The sequence below is a fragment of the Acipenser ruthenus genome, chromosome 5 (assembly GCF_902713425.1).
Source record: "Acipenser ruthenus chromosome 5, fAciRut3.2 maternal haplotype, whole genome shotgun sequence".
Lineage (NCBI taxonomy): Eukaryota > Metazoa > Chordata > Actinopteri > Acipenseriformes > Acipenseridae > Acipenser > Acipenser ruthenus.
This window is the reverse complement of record NC_081193.1, coordinates 4,505,200-4,521,292: the sequence shown is the minus strand read 5'-3', so window position 1 is coordinate 4,521,292 and position 16,093 is coordinate 4,505,200. Positions and strand designations below refer to the sequence as shown.

Below are 16,093 nucleotides of genomic sequence, written 5' to 3'. Positions count from 1 at the left end.
AGGGCGACTTACAATTGTTACAAGATATCACATTATTTTTACATACAATTACCCATTTATACAGTTGGGTTTTTACTGGAGCAATCTAGGTAAAGTACCTTGCTCAAGGGTACAGCAGCAGTGTCCCCCACAAGGGATTGAACCCACGACCCTCCGGTCAGAAGTCCAGAGCCCTAACCACTACTCCACACTGCTGCCCCAAGGTCCATGTCCTGTGACAGACGAAGAGCTGGTCAGATTGACGCAGAGCTCTTGTCCTATGCACGCAGCATCTCAATGCCGGCACTGAGCAGAGGAAATTTAATCTCTCATCCTCCGTTGAAGCAAACGGAGGTGGATGGAAGGACTCCAATTCCATAGACTGATTAACGTGGAAGGCTGTGATCACCTTGGGGAGGAAAGCAGGGTTTGTGCGCAGAGACACCCTGCTGCCATCCTCCCAAATGCGCATACAGGAACTGTGCACAGACATCGCCTGCAGCTCACTGACCCGCTTAGCGGAGGTGATAGCCAAGAGAAAGGCTGTCTTCATAGACAGGTACTTCAGCTCTATGAAGTGTATGGGCTCAAACGGGGCCTTCATGAGAGCCTCCAGTACAACCTTAAGGTTCCATTCAGGAAGAACAGTCCTCCTAGGATGGCATAATCGCCGAGCGCCTTTAAGAAAATGGGTAGCCAAAAAATGCGTGCCTGGAGACATTGAATCTATGGGGGCATGGCAAGCAGAGATAGCTGCTAACACCTTCAAATTGGAAGGTGACCTACCAGCATCAAGCAGTTCTTGCAGAAACTGTAAGATGACTGGCATAGGGCAAGATATGGGGTCAAGTCTTCTAGCCAGACACCAAGCCTGGAAATACCTCCACTTATAGGTATACAAAGACCTAGTGGAGTCTGCCCTAGCGCTCTGCAACGTACCCACAACCACATCTGATAGCCCTAGGGCTAACCAGCGGTCCCTTTCAGGGGCCAGACCCATAGCCAGAACCTGCCCAGATCCGGGTGCCAAAGAGAGCCTTTCGCCTGACTGAGGAGATCCATGCGAAGTGGAATCTCCCAGGGCTGGCCGTGCAACCGCTGGCACAGGGTCGAAAACCAGACTCTCCTGGGCCACTTGGGGGCCACAAGGAGAACTGATGCTTTCTCTAACCAGACTTTTTTGAGAAAAGCCGGGAGCAGCGGTATAGGCGGGAAAGCGTACAAAAACACTTTGGGCCATTCATGTGCTAGGGCGTCTATGCCAAGTGGACCGCCTAAGTGGTGGAGGGAGTACCATAGGGGGCAATGTGTCGTCTCTGCCGAGGCGAAGAGATCAACCTGCGCCTTCCTGAACCGTTCCCAAATGTGTTCAACTATCTGAGGGTGGAGTCGCCACTTTGACAGGTCTGCTGCCCAGCTAACTGCTCCAGGAATGTTCATCGCCCATAGGGACAGCAAGTTCCTCTGAGCCCATGTCAATAGCCTGAAGGCCATGTGTTGCAACCCCGGGGACCGTAGGCCACCCTGGTGGTTGACATACGCCACATCCCATACGTAATGTCATTGGTGGTCGTCTTCGAATTGAAAGGGAATCACAGTCATGCTCAGGTCCAGAAAAAAGAAAATGACATCATTATTATTATTATTATTATTATTATTAATAATATTATTATCCAAGAGTAATTTATTTCAGAGATTTGTGTAATAAAGGGAGTCGTGTTCTATTCCTGTTAAGGTTTTTTTTTTTTTTTTTTTATTTAAGCAGGTGCTTTTTCAATTGTAATGAACTTCTACAACATTATTCCACATTAAACAGATTTAACAAGCACAGATCTTTGATAAGATTTATGTTTTGCCTTTTTTGCATTCAATAATCCAGTGTCCAATGATAAGTTTGTTAAAAAGATGTATATGGTTTTGTTTTTGTTTTGGTAAAAGTTGTTTACCTTTATACATTTTTCTGATCAAATGTAATATTTCTTGTATAACTTTAATAGAATATTAACACTAAAATATTTTCTGTATTTTTTTTAAATAATGCCAAGACACAATGGCATGAGCTGTGTTGGTATAAATGTATTGTGCTCTATTACTTATTAATCTGATATTTCAGGCATTACAAGGAAATCGGGCTGCCTTAAAAGCATCTTTCAGAGTTAGCCTGTGGAACGCAAAGGAGAGGAAACCCCACACTATAGGAGAGGATTTTATCAAGCCTTGTGCTAAAGACATCTGTAAAAGTCTTTTAGGTGAAGAAGCAGCCAAGAAAGTGGATTTGATCCCCCTGTCTAATGATACGGTAGCAAAAAGGATTCAGGATATATGATATTCAGAAAGCTGTTGTAGAGAAAATCAGAGACTATAAAAGGTTTGCTCTGCGGTTGGATGAATCAACAGATGTCACTGGACTGCCTCCGTTAATGGTGTTTGTTAGGTTTGCGAGTGATGGAGATGTTCAGCAGTTAATGGTGTTTGTTAGGTTTGTGAGTGATGGAGATATTCAAGAGGAATTTCTTTTTTGTGATCTCTTAGAGAAGACCACTAAGGGAGAGGACATGTTCAGGGTTGTGGATTCAAACTTGAAGGACTTGCATTTGGAATGGGGTGACTGTGTAGGGATCTGTACAGATGGTGGATAAGAGTATGATGGGTTGTAAATCAGGTTATTGCTTTTGGAGAAAGGGAAGTCTGACTTTTCTGTCCTCTTTCTTGATACCAGCTGGTTGTCAAGGTTTGCATATTTAGTGGACATATTCAGACAATGGAATGACTTTAACTTGGGTCTTCAAGGCACGGGGTCTCATGTGCTGGTCCTCCAAGACTCCATACAGCGGTTTATGGCACGCATTCTAGACTGGAACTGGGTGAATATGGCATGTTCCTTATACTTTCCATCTTTCTTGAAGGGAATAGGAATTCCCTTACACAAAATGTAAAACTTGACATACTGGAGCACATGACAAGGCTGCAGGAAAATATGTTTTATTAGTTCATCCAATAGGAGCAAGTAAAATTGCCCCGACAGAAAGCTGATCCCAATACAGAGAGATCTTCAGACTGTATCCATATTGAAATGGATTGACACAACTGGTGATGTCTTTAGATTGGCAGGGAGGAAAGAGGACGCTTTTCATAATTATTTAGTTTAACAGTTGAATAACGTATTTGGAATATAGATCATTGTCTTCTGAAAGTGCAGAATTTCTGAGTATATTGAATAACAATGGTTGTATATTAGCACTCTCACATGCCTGGTCTCTTGGTTCATCTGTATGTGCACAGGGAGGGGCAGCTCCTAGTAATGCTATCCCTGGCATTCTCAGCACTGGGGGTGCACAGGGAGGGGCAGCTCCTAGTAATGCTATCCCTGGCATTCTCTACACTGGGGGTGCACAGGGAGGGGCAGCTCCTAGTAATGCTATGCCTGGCATTCTCAGCACTGGGGGTGCACAGAGAGGGGCAGCTCCTAGTAATGCTATCCCTGGCATTCTCAGCACTGGGGGTGCACAGGGAGGGGCAGCTCCTAGTAATGCTATGCCTGGCATTCTCAGCACTGGGGGTGCACAGGGAGGGGCAGCTCCTAGTAATGCTATCCCTGGCATTCTCTGCACGAATGGGGGTGGGGGCCCTTTTGCAATGTGAAAGATAGTTAAACTGAGCCCTGGCATAAAGATTATACAGTACCATAAGAAAATCCATCCAACCCTCACTTTAAATAGGGAAGAAAGGCAACAATCTGAATAGTTTGGGGAATTGCCAGTTCCCCTTTAAATTATGCAAAAGACTCAATTAATCATTTAGCAGTGCGCCTCTGCTCTAAACAGAGAATAAATCCAATTGCACAGCAGTCATCTAATGATATCTGGAGAAGAAGTCTTCAAGGACACATGCAAAAAGACTGGGGGTGAAAAACAACATTTGCAGTTTCTCAGATATTTTACTGCACGAATCGCTCATGATCTTTTTTAACCAAGCATTGACTTTCTACTGATTGCTTTAAAATGGCGTTCCAGGAAGGTCCCTTTGTAGTAACCTGAGCACACATCTCTTTGCAGAAAGCAGCGAAGCCCAATATCAAACCCACTCTACACCATTTTGTTTTCAAGAGGAACTATTTTGTTTTGTCATATTGGGATTTGCTTGTATTAAAGTACAATTTGTTGCTGCTGCAGTTTCAAATTCACAGATGTAACTGGCATATTACGTACTTTAAATTACAATTTCAATTTAATTTGCTAATAAATATAATCTGTATTACCTTGATTGGGGCTGCAAATGCTAAATGTATGAACAGTAAAAACAAAACAAAAAACCCAATAACTAAATGTTTAAATATTCGAATAACTTTTAATTTACTGTATTATGAGAATTTCACATTGATTACTGTGACAATTCACTGACACGGTGCCACCAGAATTATTCAGTCAGTTAAATAGTCCTACATTTTAATATGCTGGTTAGAATCTTGGGCGTACAGTTGCGTTCCCTCAGAGGAGCAAGGAAAATCATCCGGGATTAATTTGCTTCACTGTGAAACAGCGGCCCCTACTGTCCACTACAAGCAATTGGATATGAGTGGGATTGAAAAACGTCTGTCCATCTTCAATCCTTAAACCAGTACAGGGGAAATAATATAATAATAATAATAATAATAATAATAATAATAATAATAATAATAATAATAATAATAATAATAATAATAATATGTGATTTGTATTTAATTATGTAGGATCTTCTTTAATACTGGCTAAAAAATATTTAGAAATTAAAATAAGGAATTTGGTCTTTACAAGGATATTTTACTATTGAACCTAAGTGTAATATATAGAACTATGGCAATGAAAGATAACTTGAAAGAGAATCATTTTAACTGTCGCTGTTTTTCGGACACCACTGCAGTTAATTATTATATATGAAAAAGGCAAAATATTAATACAAGTCAACAGTTTTTGCTGGATACTTTAAACTTACTATATGTATGCTTACTGAAACTGACCCTTTCAAGGACGGGTTTAGTGGACAGTGCGTCTGTTTGTCAGTTACCTATGCCAGGCTTGGCAGGGACATGCTGTAGCATGTTCTTGAGAGTATCACATCTACTTGTTCATCATATTATTCTAAGTGTGTGTTTACAGCAATAACATGCGGTGAGGTCAGTGGATGGGCAGGCACTGGCCAGTCTCACACCCCAATTTACATAGATTCGATTGGCAGGTTTATAGAGAGCAGAATTCGAATTACGCACGGTTGGTAACGAGTCATGAAAACCCCGATGTAATTACACGATTCAACCGACAGATGGCACTGAATTTCGATACCTACTTTATTATTATCTGACCTCAATGTCAAATTGATGGTTATTATTGTCCACAAAAGAATGTACTGTAAAGCGTACACACTGATTTAATTCATACTATTAGTGTTTTATATAAATCCCCAAATCTACAGTTAACTTGTTACCGTTCTTTAAACATTTGCTCACCTATACCCGACAATTAAAATGAAAATAAATATTTGCACTTACATATCTACTTGTACATGAAATCCATCCTTCTCTCCTTCTGGACGGAGATGTCAGTGACATCATTGTAGAATTGCTCTCTCTTGGCCTGAAGTTTTAAAAGTGGCGCCAGGGATGAGAGCCGCCCTAGATTGGTCCGATTCCGAGTGTGGGTTTTGATCTGTTTAAGCTGATCTATAACGTTTTTCATTTTTGGATCGGTTGATGTTAGAATTGCTAGCATAGCTTGGTTGGTTTACTAAAGAGCGGTAACTCAAGGACATGCCCTCAAAGGCAGAGAAGGTCTGTGCCTTTCCAACGGTTGTTCCCACAGCATTTTTCCTGCAAGAACACACGTGTCGATATTAACTGTGCAATGGAATTAGTGTAGTCAGGTGACACAGTTAAGGCAGCGACGCGCTGTGCTTTTTTCTCACTCATTGCTGAGACTATAATATAAGGTTGGAACACACTTGCGCGACTCAGTAGAGCGGCTTATGTTCAAGTTCAGTGGTAGGGAAAGGCAGAGCGCATCGCTGCCTCTCGTCTTTTCATCGAATTTTGTATATTACCAAAAAAAAAAAAAAAAAAAATCCACTATGCAGAAATGTGTTGTGACAACGAAAGGTAATGAACAGTCATACACAATTTAATGTTTTCTTTTTGCTGGATTGTCACTAGGTAAGCAGTGCCTACCTCAACCACACGTCACTGGTTTACAACACTGGTGGGTGGGACATGTTACTGACATACATATTTTCTGTGTTATAGGCAATAGATTCCCAGCTGCAACAGATAACGTGAATGCAAGGAAATTCATGAGGTCAAAAGGTAAAATAAATCCCTAAAGAAAACATTAGCAGCTGAATGATAAGGGACTTCTGGATCCTTGAACGACTCCCCTGAAATACATGAACTAAACAAACAAAGACACACACAATGTTTGGGGGAGGCCAAATAGCTTTTATTTGTTTTGTTATATATCCAATTGTAAAGAAATGGGAGACCAGATATATATATATATATATATATTATATATATATTTTTTTTAATTTAAAAAGAAAAGTTGCAACAAAATGTCTTGATTTTTAGTGCTGTGTATCATTTTCCATCTGCGCTATATTCAAAAGATCCAAGAACTCAAAAATAGCTGCCCAACAAATGGTGTGGATTAACACAAATCAAACAATTATTTTTAAATGAACATTTTGCAATGACATAACAAAAGTACAACTGACACCTGTTCTTGTATGGGCTTTTTCAACTGTATTATTCTTGGATGTGATTATAGATGTTATAGGTGCTAAAGGGCAAGATATTAAAACAAACCTGAAAACTGAATGTTCTTGTTAAGCAGAAGGTCAGTGCTGGTAGTATCGAGTGAAGAAAGCAGTATCTGTACAATAAAGCAGGCAGTTCTCTTCGTCTGAGGTCACAAAGCTTGAAGCATGATGATATGTTCACATTTCTATTCCAGTGCCAGGACTTCAGAGATTGTGCCTCAAGTTCTTAGTTTCCCCACTAATGCATTGCAAGTTGTGTTGGCTTAAAGAATCCACATGTTGTTTTGCTCCAATCCAGTTGCTCTGTTTGGTTATCAGTCTTGTGCAAAATTAGTAAGAAAACACAAATTGTTTCTTACTTTATATGTGCCCCAACAGGTTTTACAGTCTTTCATTTTTATAGACAAAATAAAACAATTCAGAAAGTGCACCTATTCTCGGTACATAATACAGTACATACAGGTTTCAGTAACAAAACTATAATTTACTTTTGTTAAAAGAACATGAAAAATACACAATATTACATGGTTTACAATATTTACACAAGTTCATTAAAAATCCACTAAACTGTACAAGGCTGCTGTTCCATGCAAATGTAAAATTCAATACAGTCCAAACTTCAGGACCTTCTGTTGCAACAACTTCCAATTCCAAAACTCTTTCAAAATGTAATCTTTAGTGCTGAATTGTGCTCGGGTGACTTACTGTCATTCTTTTTTCTTCATTAATTCATGGCAATGCTTGGAGCTTGAGTAGGGTCTTTAGGTGCACTGTCATGAGTGCTCTGCTCGGGTTCGAATGTCCCTGGGTGTTGTCTCCTACCCAATGGCTCGGTGGCTTAGGAAGGACACTGGGCGATGGAGGCTCACTAAACCTAGCACCAGCGTAGTTCTTCTTGCCATCCTTGTGGTCCTCTTCAGAAATCAGTTCAGCTTCAGTAACTTTAACACTCTTAAAATAATCGGCAGGGTTGAGAGGTATTTTAATCCCCTCTCTATGGTACAGGTCCAAGGAGGCGGGGCTAGGCTGATAGCTGTTTTCATTTTGTTTTACTGGAGAAACCTTGACAGGCGTGCTGTGCTTAATCTTCTGTTTGGTGGTGTTCAGAGACTGGACTGGGTGTTCATATTTATTCAGGTTGTGCATGGGCTGCCCGCCGGGATAAGGGGTCTTCTCAGTTCTTACCGGTTTTGATTTTAAAACCTAGGAAGAAACAAGACAAACACTGTGTTTAACAGGAGGCCAGGAGCAGAGTAACTGATACTGTAATGGCTTGTTAAAAAGGGAGCTTTTTATTAGACTCCAGGCTAGATTCTCAAAGCTCTTCATTGTCATTAGCACAATTATTTCAGAAACAAAAACACACCGTATGAACTTACCAAATGAAAAATAAACAAAGCAGAGGACACAACTTAAATTCAGGACTGGTAGGAGGCTTAGTGTTCTAGTGGTTAAAGAAAGGGGCTTGTTACCAGGAAGTTCCAGGTTCAATCCCGGCTCAGCCACTGACTCACTGTGTGTAACCCTGAGGAAGTCGCTTAACCGCCTTGTGCTCTGTCCTTCGGATTAGACATAAAACCGTTCTATTGTAAGTGACTACATAGTTCACCCCCAAGTCTCCAAATAGGGTGGGGGAACAAAGCATGATGGGGTTCATCCCCTATGGGAAGGACTGTGGGTGCAATTTTGAAATCAACGTAAGATTATCCCAGTAATCAATCGCAAAACATATACATATATTAATATAACTGTCTGCTACATGTCTGTCCTAAAATATTTAATTATGTTTGTGTGGTTTTATGTTTAACAGAGTTCTAAAGTTGCTACAAACCGTAAAATGCAACGAAACCTGTGTAGAATGGTATTTAAAATAGGATTCATTTATTCGACTTTTTATATATCCGCCCTTACTCTGGTCCCACTGCAGTCAGATACGCGACGGATTACTGTCGTATAATAATTTATTCAAATATAATATCAATCCCACAAAATATCGTTCTTTTGATTGCACTGTTCATCTAACATTCGGCACAAAAAAAAATGTTTAAGTGTTTTTATATGAAATAACAGTTTGTTTTTCAGACAAGCGTCACAGTCCATTTTGGGACCATGTCTGTGGTTCCTACATTTTTGGTTACGTTCTCCCCTATTTTGACCTGACTGCATGGTCCACTTAATATTACACATACAAAATGCTTTTAGATGAAATGAATACCGTTGTGTGCGGTCTGCAAAACATGAAAAAAAAAAGTTTAAATATTTTGAGGCGGTATTTCAAAGCCCTAACCACCTACCAAAATCAACAAAGTGCTGTGTGTGTCTGGAAGATGTACCCCTGAATTATTGTCCTATCTGGGGTTTCATGAGATATGGGTTGGACTGGAGGTTTGACCTGCGTCAAGTTCACTTTCAGCACAGTTTCTGCGCTCTCTCATATAGATAGAGATAGAGATGATTACATAGGGATATAGAGCAATGTATGTATATGTACAAATGCGAAAGAATATGGACTGCGCTTTTAAATCGTTAACAATTTACTATAATACCGTCTGCAGCGAATTCACGTCTTGACATTTAACTCGCAAGTATTTCTGAGGTAAATCTGTAGGACTAACTAACGTGGTAACTCGGAAAAGCATGGAAACGCCACCTTCTCTGGGAGACTTCATGCCAGTTCGCACGCATTCGAGTCTCCTGTCGGTGGAAACTTTGATGTTAATGTTGTGTAAACACCAGCAGCTCGGTACATTCCTTCATTAACACCAGCTGGCACTGCACGTTCGCTACTGAAACACCCACCCCAAGCCCGCAGGCTGCAGCGATTGGCCACCGATTCTCTACTACTGTTGCCAAGTGTAATACTATTTTTACTGGTGACGTCTGGTAATTTGCGTCATATTTTCCTATGCCAAAACAAACCCATCTGCTGTTCCACGCCCCCATACCCGACCCCGCCCCCAAAACAGATGCGTTCCAGCACACCATATATGAACAACGGGGCGGCTACAACCCCCCTTTAAATTATTAAAAAACAGAAAACACACACACTTTAACACGCCTGAAAACATGATCCGCGACACAGGGAGGCACAAGACGAGCCTTCTAGTTGAAAGGGCGATGTTAGACCAGTGGCGTATTAATTATATAAAGTGCAGTGTCTTGCAGCTAGACTAAACCCCCACCCCTTGCGTTTGTAGTACATCATGCACAGTTAAAAACACACGCCATTTACATCTGGTGTGCGCTGCAGACACATACAATCGCCGTGGTTAAATGCAATGCAGGCTTGTGCTGGTAATGCTTCACAAAGCAGCGAATTACCAATTCTTTACACCCCGAGGGAAATGCTGCCTACACAAACAAAGCCAATACGTCTAGCCTCGCTACCGCTCCATCGTTTGTTTTTTGGTCACAGAACAATATTAAAAATGAGAAAACATACCAAGTAATGTTATACTATGCAGAATATATCGTGCACACACACACAGACACGCATGCATGTTGTTACCTCTTTCTTCGCCCCCTGTTTCTGGTGATGCAGTGTTATAGCAGTAGATGCAGGGACCCGGCTTGTGGCGCTACCACAGTCTGCTGACTTTCCTCCAGTCCCCATGGTGTTGATATCACTGAAGCGCGAAGGGTTGCTCCTCGCCAAACTTGGATGTTTCTGGTTATGATGGGGGTGATGATGGTGTCTGCTTTGTAAAGCCGCAGGTGTCGAGCGGGCTTTCCTCCCACCTTTCTTCAACAAAGCTTGTCTTTTGCTGATACTATTGTTGGCCCCGCCATAATGATGATAAGACGGCGGCTTGCTGTTCTCGACATGGTCGAGTTTCGACTCGACGTGGTGGGCTAGTGTTTCCCCGATCATGACCTGGAAATCGCACAAGGGCGGCGAAGGAGGATACATCAGCTGGCTAACTTACTAGAAAACTTTCCTTCCAATAGCGAAAAGCAATGCCTTTACAGCAGAGTGTCCACATATATAAACAACCTGGCGGACTGTAGTTTGTCGTCCAGTTCTCTGTCCAGACGCTGCCCTGGACTCCGGGCTGAGTGCAGTCTTTCTGTCCCCAGGTTTCGCAGAGCCCCTTCTGAGATGGCGCTGACTTCAGAGCAAGTGAAAATGGCGGCCTAAGACTAGCCACTTCCTGATTGTAAACAAAAGCGAAGAAACACACGCCCACACAGAGAAACGCGAAACAAACCGAAAAAAAACAACTGCGCTTTTTTTTTCGCAGTTAAATGTTCTTGTATTTATTTACGAGTTTTCTGGCAAATTCCCAACAACCCCGGTTTTAAATAAACGCGAAAGGTTACTGTTTTTAGAAGTCGCGCTTGAATTGCAGTTATAATCCAGTTTGTTAGAGACTGTGTTAACATTTCCTAACATTACTGCGCGCTCACCACCGTCATTTTCTTATTTACTGTAATCTTAGCCCTGGTAAAAGACCAGCAACTCTCAGAACTCACTTTTCTTCTCCAAAGTAGCGCTCCCTTATAAAAAAAAAAACAACTCAACTTTATAGCCAAATGAAGATGGAACGTTTCTGTATACAATCGGCGAGCCAATCACGTCTGCACGTATAGACCATGCACCGCCTCCCATTCAACTACGTCATGAAACAAACTAATCCGTTCGGAGGAGGTGGGTGGGAGTTTCCGAAGTTAGCACAGTCTGGGAAGTGACACAGAAACTTGAGAGATGGCTCAATGACTTTGGTTTGGAATGCCTTTGGCAATAGTGAAATGATGTAATGTAATGTAATGTAAACTAGTTAACGGCGTTGATTTTGGAAAAAAAGAACACTTTTTGTGAGGCTTTATGTTTTTATTTTTATTTTTCCCTTGTCACTCAAAGTAACTTTATATATATATTCAGTAGTTTCAGTGTCTTGTATGTATACTTATTTCATATGGGAGATCTTTGGGAATACACAGTTCATCTATCAATGTACTGTAGTTAGAATATATGGTTGTGTTTATAGCATGAATAGCAGGTTTGAATTAACAATCAGTTTGCCATACATGTATTAGGTTGATGTTAATTTTTAATGATGCCCATATGCTAATTTAGACAGATGTGTGATCGTAGTCCTTTGAAACAACGCCCAAGGTTTCAATCGGCTTTAAAGACACGAGTCTTCTGTAGGTGGGGACAGGATTGTCAAGTGTTTGAAACACAGGCTCTAGATACTACTGAAGATACAGGAGTGGAGGAAGAGGATGAATCTAAATGGCATGAAAGGTGGGCTTGTTCACAGTAACGCGATTTACATTAGTCATTAGTCATCTTCTTAATATAAATCATTTTCAGATGTCAAAGTAAAACGTTTCCTGTGCATATAAGATGCATTGTCATTGTGATATATACACAGTACAGAAGTTTGTGTGGGCGAAGTCAAACAATATAATCCAATGGCTGCCTTAATTCCCTGCTATGATGTTTTTGGGCTAGTGCTTCTATAGTCCGACAGTTTGATTGAACAGAACCCTAAAACAGAGGCACAGTTGAGGTCATACATGATACGTCCACCACTATGTGAATAAAAGGAGGGAATAGCTATCAAGTGGCTTACTGGTGTGAGTCTTATTTTGTTCAATACAACAATCAGTCAGCTTAATAATAATGCTTTATTAAACTTCAGTAACAGCAAGCAATGTCAAAAAGCTGTTAATGGGCAGAACTTCCAGTTTCAGCGACACAGAATGTGTCAGTCTTCTCTTCTTCCTCTGGTCTAACAAAAGATCTCTGTAAGCCTTTTTATACCTAACCTGTGGTTCCATCATTCTTCAGCAAGTCTTTCTTTTTATACCTAACCTGTGGTTCCATCATTCTTCAACAAGTCTTTCTTTTAATACCTAACCTGTGGTTCCATCATTCTTCAGCAAGTCTTTCTTTTTATACCTAACCTGTGGTTCCATCATTCTTCAACAAGTCTTTCTTTTTATACCTAACCTGTGGTTCCATCATTCTTCAGCAAGTCTTTCTTTTTATACCTAACCTGTGGTTCCATCATTCTTCAACAAGTCTTTCTTTTTATACCTAACCTGTGGTTCCATCATTCTTCAGCAAGTCTTTCTTTTTATACCTAACCTGTGGTTCCATCATTCTTCAACAAGTCTTTCTTTTAATACCTAACCTGTGGTTCCATCATTCTTCAACAAGTCTTTCTTTTAATACCTAACCTGTGGTTCCATCATTCTTCAACAAGTCTTTCTTTTTATACCTAACCTGTGGTTCCATCATTCTTCAACAAGTCTTTCTTTTTATCTGTTCTCCAGTGCAGCTTGGTATCCTCCTGTATGTTTCCCCTCTTGGTCACTTTTCTAAGATAAACAGACCCACAGTTCATGCATTTGACACACACACACACCCTGCTTATAAGATATATTGCTACAGAAGATTACAGGACATTGACAATATATGTAAGCTTGCCTTTACCTCATCCAAATACAATCTCAAGAGAAAAAATAATCCACATAACGTTTTATCTTGTAACATGCCATGGGGTGCTGGGATACATTTTCAGTGCTAGAAGCAGATCGTAACCCTTGCTGTTCGGCATCCTTGGACTTCATGAATATGAAGAAACCGCTTCATATCCCTTGAAAGGGACGGGTTGACGTTTTCAGTTCCCTAATAACCTGGCAAAACAAATATTCATTGCTACCATTTATACTATGCTTCTTTTACCTTTCTTTTTTTTTTACTGTGGTTAAACTCAACAAACTGCGCCATTTTCTCATTAATTACAGTAAATTGTTATTTATTTCAATGCATTACTATCTAGGCCTACAACAAACTAAACATACAGTACTTAAACATTCAAATGCCAAACCATACTTTACTGTATGCTGTTATTTAGTAGGGGCCTACCCTCTACTGTACAATAAAATTTGGTGTTACGGGAACATCAAAATGCTTGTATAAATTGCATTTTCATTGCAGGATGTCAGAGATTTCCAAAACAGCTTTAAGCATATAAACTGTCCTGTCTTGCTACTTTGCCTTATCTGTATACTGTTTTAATGATCTAATCAGTAGTTTTAAAACCAAACTATCTGGTCCCTGCAGGCCACAAACAAATACTGGTAAAAAATGGGCTGAAAGACAATTAAGACGGGCTACTGGGGTATTACTGGGGGTCTGCTGTGGCCGCATGAAACCTTAAACATCTTGAAATAAATGCGTATAATCTGTCTTATTGTAATAGCAATGTACTTCCCCCCTCTCTCTGTGTCCCCTGGTTGTTTTAGAAGTCAGCTTTATTTGGCTGTTATTTCCAACCACAAAGCTACATTTTAATGAAACCTGTATTGCACAAAGCAGCGATGACGTAACCAGTTTCATTTCCTCTGTTGTGTGTAAACTATCCCCTGCCTTTATAACAGTAACCAATGGCAGAGTGAGATGCAGTCACATGGTGGTACTTCCCCCCAGCAACACAAACACAGCAGCTGTTGCCTAGCCGTTTTTCAGGACGTGACCAACCAGGCAAGAGAAAGCTTGCCAATAAATCGTCACATGTCTTCTGGGAAAATCCACACAGCGTGTGTTAACATTCGAAGTGGCTCTGAAGGCAGAAGTGTACCATTTTTCAGAATTTAAAAAAGGAAAGGGATTGTGACAAAACAATAACAAAACTAGGAAATTTCTGACAGTACAAATGTGTATGAGATGAACATTGGCTGTGGTGCCATTGTCAGCGTTTTGGTAAACGATGCCCAAATCAGTGCATAACATGGCTCATTTTGGGATGTGTCACCTTCTACCACCACATAAACATGATTATTTAGGGATTAAAAAAATGAGCTGCTATCTCTTAAATTCCCCTACTTTCATTCTGCTAGCGTTTAGAGCAATCTTTGGAATCCAGCTTCATTCAGAGGGAAATATGCAGTGTCTTCAGCACTATTCTATAAAAAGAGAAACACCCCTGTGACTGTGTAAAATAAATAAATAAAAAACAATTGTAAAAGTTTAAAGAGGCAACCAAGAGGCAACGTAGCTATTGCAAAAGTGAAATTCAATGAATATATATATATATATATATATATATATATATATATATATATATATATATATATATATATTTACCTAAACCTAGTTTTGGAACATTAGCTTGAGTTTATTTGTAGTTAGAAAAAGGGGTGCAAATTTTGCACTGGAGCAAAAAGCTTTGAAAGCAGCCCCACAAGTGTATTCCTAATGCACATTAGAAGGAGACAGCAGTATTGCTACAGTGCACTTCTCAAAGCCCCACTGCACACACCAGGGCATTGTAGTCTTATGGTCCTTTGTTCTGAAGAGCTGTTATGCTCACTTTTTTAACCTCTAGCACGTACACAGCAGTATGATTTCTACAGAAAACAACAATGGGTCTGCTATAGATCAGGTAAATCTTTGATTCTGTGTACAATAATTTATTTGTGTTATTTGTTTTGTGGTAATCAAGAGACTTGAATAAGAAAACACCATTCCCTGTATGTTTCTGTTTCTGAGAGCGATAACAGTTTTTACTTTAATGCTTTCTTAGGCATACAGTACTAATGGTATATTTCAGAAGTGCATGACACATTATTTGCATGTTCTGGGAAATTCCTGAAATTACTTTCGGTTCTTTAGTACATTTAAACATGCTGCGACTCATTTGGAATATCTTATACATTGCAGCACCACCCACAAACTACAGCAGTTAACCAAGTCGTACTGAATAAGACGCACACAAATACAAATCTGGCAACACAACACATACACATGGCACAGTGGTTCTGGTACTGTATTGTAGCACTCTGGTACTGATATGGCAACATGGTACTGCTCTGGCTTCCCAGTGTGAATTCATTCATACTGTAGGTATGAATGTGTTCAAGTATAAAACAATACACGAGTGGGCGCCTAGACAAAGCATTGTTACTCAATGATCCACTCACCTGCCTTGGATTCAACTTTGCATGGACAATTGTTAAAGTGCACATTTTCCTTCTAACAGGCAGCGTGCAAGGCTCCGGGAATACAAATGCACACAAGTCAATTACACCTGCCACATTCTCTCAGCGATGAAACTCACTTAACAGGTAGCGCCCGCTACATTCTATCCCCCCCCCCCAATTTTATCGACTTCCCGTCAATGACAAATTCTATTTACTAACGTTACTGCCAAGATCGAAAAAGTAAACTATTTAAAAAAATTAAAACTACCGGGACCTAGCCCAGGTAGCATAGGGATTCCAAATGATCTTCTGGGGGGGGGGGGGGGGGGGGGGATGCAACAGCTGTTGGGGACCAGGGCTTGCTGTCTTCGGACCTCCATCACGGGTTCAACAG

At 40.5% G+C, this 16,093-nt stretch overlaps 1 protein-coding gene across 1 annotated transcript; it reads right to left on the bottom strand.

Annotated features, from left to right (window-relative positions):
* Positions 1 to 6,662: 6,662 nt before the first annotated feature.
* Positions 6,663 to 11,311, bottom strand: LOC117402432 (proline-rich nuclear receptor coactivator 1-like). Its single transcript, XM_034003562.3, has 2 exons — positions 10,271 to 11,311; positions 6,663 to 7,965 (listed from the first exon to the last, which is right to left on the bottom strand). The coding sequence occupies exons 1-2, from the start codon at positions 10,670 to 10,672 to the stop codon at positions 7,492 to 7,494; spliced, it is 876 nt and encodes a 291-aa protein (XP_033859453.3). The 5' UTR covers positions 10,673 to 11,311; the 3' UTR covers positions 6,663 to 7,491.
* Positions 11,312 to 16,093: the final 4,782 nt, after the last annotated feature.